The 10,902-nt window shown below is 33.0% G+C and overlaps 1 protein-coding gene across 4 annotated transcripts in view; it reads left to right on the top strand.

Moving 5' to 3' along the window:
* The first annotated feature begins 4,467 nt into the window (after positions 1-4,467).
* The window catches only part of Gpdh1 (Glycerol-3-phosphate dehydrogenase 1), a 132,454-nt gene continuing 126,019 nt past the window's right edge, over positions 4,468-10,902 (top strand). For all 4 annotated transcript variants that reach the window (XR_011329745.1, XM_069812782.1, XM_069812780.1 and 1 more), the window contains exon 1: positions 4,468-5,003. Coding sequence is in view for 3 of the 4 variants with exons in the window: in XM_069812782.1 (XP_069668883.1) it covers positions 4,708-5,003 (296 nt within the window). In the remaining variant the exon portion in view is untranslated. The remainder of the gene's footprint in view (positions 5,004-10,902) is intronic.

The raw sequence follows: 10,902 nt of genomic DNA, 5'->3' as shown, positions 1-10,902 counted from the left end.
CTAAGGTTGGTTTGAATACCTGATTAATTATCCCCATTGCTCTGTTGAATTTAATAATTTTCTCTTTCAAATCCTTTTCTTCTTCATATGAAATTTGGTAACCAAGATAACTAAAATGTTTGACTTGTTCGATGATCTTATTATTGATGCATATTTTGCTACGGACTGGTTCCTTTCCTAAAAAAGCCATCACTTTAGATTTGTCAGTTGAAATTTCCATATTGAAACTTTCTGCCATTTGATTAAAGTTGTAAACCAAACGTTGTAAATTATCTTCTGAACTTACCACAAACACAACATCATCAGCAAATAATAAGGTATCTATTTGGGACAAACGTCTTATCGGTATACTTCCATGTGGTTTCAATCTCCATTCCTTAATAATGTGATTCATGTATATTTTAAATAATAGAGGAGATAAACTACAACCCTGTCTCACTTCTTGATTTATTCGTTTCCATTTGAATATTTGTTTTCAATACTAACCTGTATATGATTATTATTATTATAAATATTGTAAATAGCTGTTATTAATTTATTTGGAATACCATAATATATTTTTACAAAATTTGACTTTTCATTTAGACCAGCAGTCATCAGAACACTGCACTCTCGGGCTAGCTTCTCTTACCCGCAGGTCTCTTATAGCACGAGCGTGCAAACATGGCTGCTGGCGGGTATGCTTTCTCCTGCACGAGGGTGCATGTCACCATGCACTGCTTACCAGTAACCCATTTCAGCGAGTGCTGACAGCCACTGATTTAGACTATAGTTGACATTTTTGCATACCAGCATTTCTATCATAGAAATATCATCAATTCTGCTAATAAATGTCCACGTCTATATTATTGTTAGAGTATTTGCTGCTTCTGTTGCTGCTGCTACTATGTCCACCGCCACTACCACTGTTGCTGCTGCTGTTAATGGAGAAATATAGGAATGATAGTAGGAAAATTGGAATATTCTTATTCTATGAAATCATGCTCCAATACTGTCTTTATCCTCCACAAGTTCCCCTTGCACTCAGTATGATTTGAATCGAGGTCTTCATCATGAGAAGGTGACATTTTCACCTCTGTTTTATTTTTATAAATTTGAAATACAGTAAAACCTCGATAAGACGCGCCCGCTTATTACACTATCCCATGTAATACGCTTTTTTTTGTCCAGTCCCTGCACATTTTATATACTGTATAACACCTTTATAAAATACCCCGTTTGTTGCGCTCAAGTCCCGCATAATACGCTGTTTTTGTGGAATATTTTCGATGTAATTTTCAGCAGTGTACTATAACAACAATGAATCATTTTCGCCATTGAACTGGTGCCATTAACCTGAAAAGTATTGTATTCGACCCTTTACCTGCACATTTAAACCTTCATATTATACAATACCCCACCCTCTTGTTACGCTCTCTTATTCGACCCTTTACCTGCGCAGCTTACAGTTACAATAATCCACCCTCTTGCTAACCCTCTCTCTCAAACAACATTCCTCACTCGGCCGTAATAAAATTTTTGCTGGTCAGTTGTCTTTTAGTGTATTGAAGTGTCTGTGAGTGTGATTACAATGAGTGTTAAGCAAAAAGTGCTTTTTGTGTCTGAAAAATTGGAAATCTTACGAAAGTACGATAAGTACAGTACTCTTAATCAGAAACAACTCTCTGATTCATTAGGAATCCCATCATCGACATTAATAACGATAATAAAAAATCGTGACTCAATCACTGCAGCTGTGATATCAGGAGGGTGTAAGCGCAAAAGGGTGAAGTGTGGTAAACATGAGGACTTGGAGAACACGGACACAGCAAACAACTATAAAGACTCTTTTCGAAAGAATTAAGTACAGTACATATTGTAAATGGCTTTGACGTACAGTACAGTAATTACATAATGGAGTAATACTGTATTACCTTTCATGAATCATGAATTTCAATAAAGAAAAATGCTAATAGATACTGTATATAAGTCAAAATTAGTATACCTGCCTAATATGCAGTCCCGGTTAATACGCGGTTTACACACGGTCCCTTGAACAGCGTCTTATCGGGGTTTTACTGTATTAAAAAATATAAGGTGTACATTGCTTTGACATTATTTCTTACAAGAAGAAAATCTTGGAAAAATTGTCGAAGTGAGTTTTGAGTAAGTTGCAATAATTGTATGATACTTTTTTACTCGAGACTTTACATTTCATATGCTTAGTTCTTTAATAAATTGCGTTTTTAATCATGGACAATCAATACACATAAAATAGTTCAAAAGACTGTATCCCCCGTACAGAAGAATTGATTTGATTCTAGATACTGGACATGTAGGCCTATATTACAAAAAAAATTAGAATCTCGAAATAATTTTTTCTGGCATTTCATACTTTATTTGTATGACTAAGAAACCAACACAATGTGTAGAAGTTTGCAACTATCTTTGTAATCAGTTGGAATGGGAGACCTCAGCAATTATAAATGACCTCCAGAGATCAGTTTCCTCCTTTCACCAGATGACATAGGTTGATTGATTTAACCTTCAGAATGATGCATTTTGTGAAAGAATCTCTGCTCTTTTATTAAAGAATAATTCTTGAAACAAAACTTATTAATGACAATAGAATTTCATAAATACTGCATCGTTCTAAACCAATAAAAAATTGGATAATGTAGTAGTTGAATACAACATTTGGACTGCGTGTATTAATTATTGAATCTATTGTAAACGAGTTGTTATCAGTTCACAATGAAAACCATTTTTACAAAATACGAAAGTAGGAAAAAAACAGTTGATATAGTAAATAGCGGACCTGTTTTAATTGGAAGTGTTAAGTAGATTGTTAGAATAGATTTAAATAGTAGAATGGGAAGTAAGTTGAAAGCCATAAAATTAATTTAGAAGTGATTTAATATAAATCAGATGTTATAATATCAGTACCAGTATAATTAATATATTTGAAAGATTTAAAAAATAACTTCAAATGTATATCAACAGCTCGATGATAAATGCACCAATGTCAAAGAATATATAGATGCCCTTCACTTGTTGATGATGATAACAAAAAATAAATAAAACATGAGCTAAACTGTAACATAAGCAGAGTTGTGAATATGTGTGGTTATTTAGGTAAAATAATAGTAGTACGATGCAAAATAAACTTTTATGTTGGCATGCTTGTTGCTGTCGAAACAGTGTGGTCTACTCAGGGCTTAATAATAGTAATAATAATAATAATAATAATAATAATAATAATAATAATAATAATAATAATAAACATTCTGTATAAGAGGTACTTAAGTTACAGTACATCAGGCCTCACTGAGGATTTCGGTCACCAGCTGTTAAAAGATTCCTATCAATTTAAAATTCAAAACTGTTCACTAATTCTGCCAGAGTCTGTACTTTTTTCCAAAATGTCTGAGGCACAAACTCTAGTAACTTGAGAAAAAAACAGAGGAAGACAGAAAATAAAAAAGATTGAAGAAAGCTGGGTTTGCAGTGAAAGATCTGCCCTTGGGCAGAACATTATGAATGAATGAATAAATAATTTTGCATCATAAGGATATTTACAAAACACAAATGCTTCAAATATAAAAATGCAGTTTGAAAGTCCTGTAACAGTAATAAATGTTTGATCAATAATTGAAAACAAAGTAAGGAAAATTGTTTAAGGGGGGGGGGGGGAGGAAAGGCAAAGGTTTGTAATTTTAAGAGCTTAGGAAGGAGTGAGACATCAGTTTTGCTCTAGCCTGCTTAGAAAAGTGCATGATTTGTGTGTTTGATTGTAGTGTCTTGGTTTTAATGTGTTTGTATACAGTTGTTGTGTAGAACAAAGAATTTTTATTCCTTATTTGTAGAAAAGAGACTGGGAGGAGAAGGGGGAGGCAAATTTTAGGAAATATATACATGCATAAGGATGTGAATGGTGGTAAGGCTTATTATAAAAAAAAATAATGGAAGTTTCCTAGTACCCGGTACTCGTTATATAAGCTGTTAAGTCAGCCATTGTTGTATAATCATAAAAGATGCATATTTTCCCTGGACCAAAAATATTTTACAAACTGACTAGAATCACATCTAGTAACAAACTATTAAAATTCTTTTCAGAAAGGCGCCACTGTGTAAACATAAAAACTACCTATGTAACGAGTACTGGGTACTACCAAAATAATGAATTGTTTAAATTATGGTATTTTACTCTTTATTTTGTGTAACTTAGCATGAGTAAAAGTATGACGAAATTCATTAAATATATAGATTTCATAATATGTCTTTTAATTTACAAGTAGATGGCATCAGATGCTACATATTTGATCATGAATAAAGCGTTCTATAGAATGCAGATTAATTACAGCTTATTACCTATTGTGTCCGAAATGCCGAATGTACAGTACGATTTAAATGAGTAGTATTGATCTTCTTACATGATGTGTCGTGAATGGGGATTGGTTCTTTACTGTGTGGGGAGACAGAACACCCTTGGACTGTTCTAATTTAGTTCAGGTGAGTGTTATATAGGTTACATACTGTATGCAATTGGTAAATTGCAGTAGTGTATGATTTGTGGGTTATAGGTACAGTAGAACACAACACAGTTTTATAAATTTAGTTTCGCACATTAAGGCCTTTGTACCGATAAATTGGTAAGATTGGAGGCATTACTTTTTAGTTTAATTTACATTGACTTACATCAACAAGGTAAATAATTATAACTGATTTATGTATTTTTTTGTGAGGACAATTATAAAACTTCCGACGACCTTGAGAACATATGTTTCCGTACTTGCGATTCGATTGTATGTCGTAGAAAATCGATGTTCGAATCTTTCGTCGATTAACCTTGGCAACGGGCCCGTGAGGCCCAAAGTCCAAGGTTCGTTTCAAGCTCGGGATATTCATAGGAAGCAAAGCCAGTCAGTAGGTCTCCTCCGTTGCTACTGTTGTCTACGACAATTTTCTCTTACAGTAATGCCTGGAAAGCCAAAGAAAGTGTGTATTGTTGGATCTGGTAACTGGTGAGTTTACGAACACATGTATATACATGTATGTGTACACGCCCCTTATAAGAATCGCTGCTGTTTTGTTACTTTATGTGTAGTGTTTCATTTTTAAAAACTATTTTCAATGCTAGGTTATCAGTTTTGTTAATATACTGTATTGACATGTGGTAGTTTTAGGTTATGTACATAAAATGTAGCCGAAAAGCTTAGTACCTTTAGAATTCACAAGTTCTACGCAATGTACAATACATGTTATGTTTATAACGAAAAACGCATGTTGTAATGTTTACTTAAATTTATGCTTCATTTCATATTCTCAATAGCATGTACACTTCCTTCCTTTTGTTTTGAGCATAGTTAAGTAACAGACAGCACTTCAATATGAGCTTCATTATAACCATTTATTGTGTTTCATATCTTACGTTGTATAAATTACATGTTCTTTATAGTAGTAATAATCTCTTTACGTGTTATCTCAATTCTTGTTAGACCTCTTTTTTTTATCTTGTGGCAAAATATAGCTGAAATGCTGATTGCAGTTACATACTGCATAGCTACGTTCATCTTCTCCGTCCGAAGCCCCGCAGTAACAATTAGGGCCTATAACAAAATTAGAGTTAGCCTAAAGATACTAAAATAGAATCTTGGCATTATGAATCATTTCCGGCTTATCATATTCACTAGGGCCTACTTGGTTTAATAAAATTGTAACGTAGCGTGAACAAATACTGTATCTTAAACTAGAACTGCAGTACTGGCACTGGATCACAGGATAAGAACTAAGAAACTGTTTTAAGTTGATTCCATAATTTGACGTTTCAGCTAATTAAATTTTGAAAATTACAGGTACTGTTAGTGGAATGCAAATGTATAAGTGACTGTTATAATTGTAAATAACAGACATTAGAAGTAGGCCTACTCGAAAATCAACCATAATCACAGTATAAGGAAGTCTATAGACAAAATTCGAATCCACAATCGACATTTAAAAGTGGTTTATTCATTCGTATCGTTTTGCCGAAGGTTAGGTTTTTTTACTGCAAACCCAGCATTCACTGAGCTTTCAAATTTTCCTCATTCCTCTCAGTCTCCGCATATGATCCATGTATCTTAATGCTATCATTTGATTATCTTCTTCTGCCCCGAACTTTTCTTCCGTTCACCATTCCTTCTAGTGCAGCCTTCAATAGGCAGTTTTTTTTAGTCAGTAACCGAGCTAATTTATTTTTCTCTTCCTGGAACAATTTCAGTACCGTATCATTCTTTCTTCATCCACTCTTTTTGGCACAGCTTAATTTCTTTTTCTGTATGCCTCTGAATTGATTTTCCTTTCTTCTGAAACGTGAATTAGTATTGTTGGTTACATCCTTAGCTATTCCTGAAAGGTCTTCAATTTGTAGACCTAATAGCGTGTAATTCAAATTGTGGACATTGTGCTGGGAGTTATGCTACTTAATATCATTAAAATGCCAATATCTAACTACAGTTACTCTGATGTGACAAAGCACTAAATGTTGTGCTTTAGTCAATATCCTGTTTCACAATATTAATTATTTAAGAATTTATATTTAATTTCTCCCAATTTATACTAGTTCTGTACTCCCATTCCCCTACCGGCATTCCACCATTGCTTCATTATCGTCATCATGTGGTGCTACATAGTTCGTCTCCCAAGGTGCTCCAAGGGCAGTGCCTATGGGGGCAAAAAAATAACTACAGGTTTGGTGCGTTGCTCATAGGCTAAATGGGAACGCTTGTCTGAAAGACGCAAAGTCAAAGGTCATCACGCCATTGGATATATATATATATATTTTTTTAATTCTGTGGGTACATATTTGGGATTAGGTACTTCATCTTATACAAGTTACTTAAGCCTTAATGTGGCTAATGTCATTGACTCCATTTTGTATGAATAATGCCTCAGGCTGCGGTAGAAGAGAAAAGTATCTTCGTATCATTTGAACTGAATTTATTATTATTATTATTGTCAACCGCTGTGAAGTAATGGCTAGCACGTCTGACTATGAAACGAACGGACCTGGGTTCAAATCCTGGTTGGAACGAGCTGGTTGAGGTTTTTTTTCAAGGTTTTGCCTCAGTCCATTAAGAGCAAATGCTGGATAACTTTTGGCGCTGGACCGTGGACTCATTTCGCTGATACTATCGTCATTTCATTCAGATGCTAGATAACCATCGCAGTTGATAAAGCGTCGTAAAATAAACCAATAAAATAAAAAATAATAAATACCATTACCTTAATATTATTCGAACATATGCATTATAGCACTGCCATCGTGATCTAATACAGGCCGTAAGGCAGGATGTGTGACGTCACTCTATTTGAGTATACGGAGCTGAGTGAAATATATTACTTTAATGCGTGTCAGTGCTCAATTTTATTTAGTGTAATGTGTGTATAAGATACGTTGACTTCTTATTGCATAATATGTTGCAGAAATAATTACAAAACTGTGTTATTTTAATGTGAACGGAGTTTTACATGTTAACATAACCAGTTTGCATCAACATTTTAAGTTTGGAATGGAAGCTATTTTGAGATTTAATAAAGAAGAATGATTTATATTGTGATTTTAATTTAGCACATCTATCTTCCTTATTTGTAGGTAGAAAATTTACCACAGTCCCTCCTATGAGGGTACGTACGGTTGTGTGTTACTTCATCTGGTAGGTTAGATAAATAGAATTAAATACGACCCAGTATAGTAGGGAACAAATGAACAAAACAATTAAATTGTTATTCAATGTAATGTGTGCATAAGTTCCATTTATTTGTTGTATAATATGGCAGGATTATAAAACTGTGTTATTTTTATGTGAAGAGAATTCAGCATGTTAACATACCTATTTACGTCAACATTTTAAGTTGAGAACGAAAGCTATTTTGAGATTTAATAAAGAAGAATATATTTAGGATAAACTTCAGAACACGGTTATCTTCCTCACTTAAAGGTAGAAAATTCACCACACTTCCTTCTATGAAATGTACATAAGGTTATATTACTTACTAGCGCTGAGGTATAGTTCCGGTAATTTCTGAACTGAAAACAGTTGAATTTATTTTTTGTGGAGATGCATTTAATCCTCTAAGCAAGGCATAATAAAAGCTTGAACTAACCGAACTAATTAGTATATGCAAAGTATGAATACGAAGGGAACTATCTCAGCGCTAGTTTAGGCCTGTAACATATTAAACTAATCAGACTGGAGTACCGTATGAAACGAATAAATACAATTGAAGTGTAGACAAATTGCATTTACACGTTATACGTTGCGTTATGCTTAATTATGATGCGTAATTGCGAATATAGAAATAAGGCAAGTACTGATAGAGTAAACATTACCTATATTTTCAACACATCAAAATATGCGTGCGATGCAACTGAAAATTGTTGGAACGTACTTAAATGAATGTGCAAGAATTTCGTAATGAAATGAGCGTGCTTTATTTCAATTAATTACAATACTAGATACTGTAACAGTAATGAAAACTATAAGGTATAATTTTTCACAATATACTATATGTATCTCGCTTTTAGTTCAAATTGTGTATATTATCAAACATCGTATTATTTATAATGTAGATTATTTACACATAAGAAGGGCGCAATAATTTAAATTTAATAAAACAAATACGGTAAACTAACAATAATGAATTAGACAACAGTACCGCTGCACTTAGGCCTAATCATAATTTACTTTACATCCCAGTCAATGTTTCACTTTCACGTGTATATTATTACACATATTTACAGTTTATAACACCAAAAATTCACTTAACCACATAAGGGCGCAATGTTTAATCGAAATAAAGGCAGGTATTACACATACGAACTTTGCCTGCAACAACGTAATTTTTACACCAAAAATAATATTATACCTTACGTTGCAAGTGAATTGTGTCTCAAGTGTCTCACAATCACTGTTTAAAATTTTACTGACGCAATTACACTGCATTTCAGAGAAATATATGTTCTTTTTCATGTACTGCAACTAACTGATATCGTTGAAAGACCGCCCTTCGCGATCAGCTGTTAAGCGAGTCACGTGGTCTGCCTTACTGCCTGTATTAGATCACGGTGGCAGTGATTATAGGGGCCAATCTCTTTACTGGTTGAATGGTATGAATGTTACTATCGATATGTATTGTTGTTATAATCGACATAAAAATATATGTTGCCAACTTCTAAATTAAGTCAGTTTTATATTGTTGACTTGTAGCCTACTTCAAAATGGAAATATCGGCAGTAATAGTAAAATATATTTTCCCTGGACCAAAAATATAATACAAAAAGACTAAAATCACATCGGTAGTAACAAACTATTTAAATTCTTTTTGTTTAATTTTTTAATTTGGTACCATTTAATGCTTATCGAAAGCCGAATACTAGAAACGCTAATCGAAACATTACTTCCGCTGACCTTTTTTTTTTGCATGTAATGTGTGATGGGTGGCCCCTATAATGCATCTGTTCCCCATTATTATTATTACCGTACCCGTGCGCTCCGCTGCACCTGTTAGAAATAAATATAAATTAATTACGTACTTAAAATAGGACGTTTGATCCAGGGAACATTCGTGTTTGATAGAAGGATAAAATAAATCGTTTAATATGTTACTTAATTTAAATTGTATTTAAATAATTAAAATGCGGTCATTTTGGTCCAGAGAGCAATCATTTGGTGCAATGACAATTCCTTTAACATGTTTCTTAATTTTTATTACATGCAACCATAGTTTAATGAAGATTGACATATCATTTAGTTTTAATGTGTATACTTTATGTTACTTGTTATATGTTTCAGAAGTTACTGTAATAACATTGTAGAATTATGTCCATCTAGAGAAACTTCACTTTCCAATGGTGAAATAATAATTAAACAATTAATTAGCTTCCGATATTACTTCATACAAGCACAAAAACATTCTCTTAGGCTATGTTCAATAGCTTTCGATTGTTGTTATCCAAGGCCCCTTATAGACGAAGTCATTTGTTTTTATTTCAGTACAGCGCCTTAGATGGCGTTGTTATTGTAATTTTAAAACTCATTTATCTCATTAAATATCAGTCCTTCTTAATTTTGTATAGAATAAAACTTATCGGAAATTATTTTTAAAGAAACTATTTGTTATGTAATATTTTTCATGCAAATCAATAATAAGCGAAATATTTCTATTTATTTAATTCAGGCACCCTTATAACTCCCCTTTTAAATGAAGTATTTTGAATGACATATAGCCTAAAATCTAAGTTACAACGAACTTAATTTATATTCCAATTTTCATATAAATCGGTTCAGCCATTATCGCGTGAAAAGGTAACAAACATCCAGACAGACAGACAGACAAACAAAAATTTCAAAAAAGCGATTTTCGGTTTCAGGATGGTTAATTATACATGTTAACACAAATTATTTTTGGAAAATCGAAAATTACCAGAAAAATGTTGGCTACAGATTTATTATTAGTATAGATTATTATTATCATCGTCATCATCATCATCATCATCATCATCAGCGCTTTTTTTTTAGAGCAAAAGGTGGTGGAACTCTGTATAAAATGTATTGGAGTGGACAGGGAGATGATTATTGCCCAGTGCACCAGGAATTCAAAGCCTGAACAGTCTTAAATAAAAGTAATGTTAAAAACATAATTAACCCTTATTTATTTTCACACTTTAAAACAACTTCCAGAAGGAATACAAATTAAATCCGTGTTAGCATAATTGACATTTTGGGTTAACAAAGTAATACAACAAAGGCATTTACCAAACTTCATACCAGTACTCAAAATATCAGATTTTTCAAAGCGTAGTGATTTCTTCAATATTTTTATCTTTCTATTACGCTCTTTCCTCGAAACACCTGTTGAACCATGACGCCCTTTTAGCAACCA

Source organism: Periplaneta americana, chromosome 16, assembly GCF_040183065.1.
Source record: "Periplaneta americana isolate PAMFEO1 chromosome 16, P.americana_PAMFEO1_priV1, whole genome shotgun sequence".
Classification (NCBI taxonomy): Eukaryota; Metazoa; Arthropoda; class Insecta; order Blattodea; family Blattidae; genus Periplaneta; species Periplaneta americana.
Note: the sequence above shows the minus strand (reverse complement) of the source record. Positions and strands in the feature narration are given on the sequence as shown.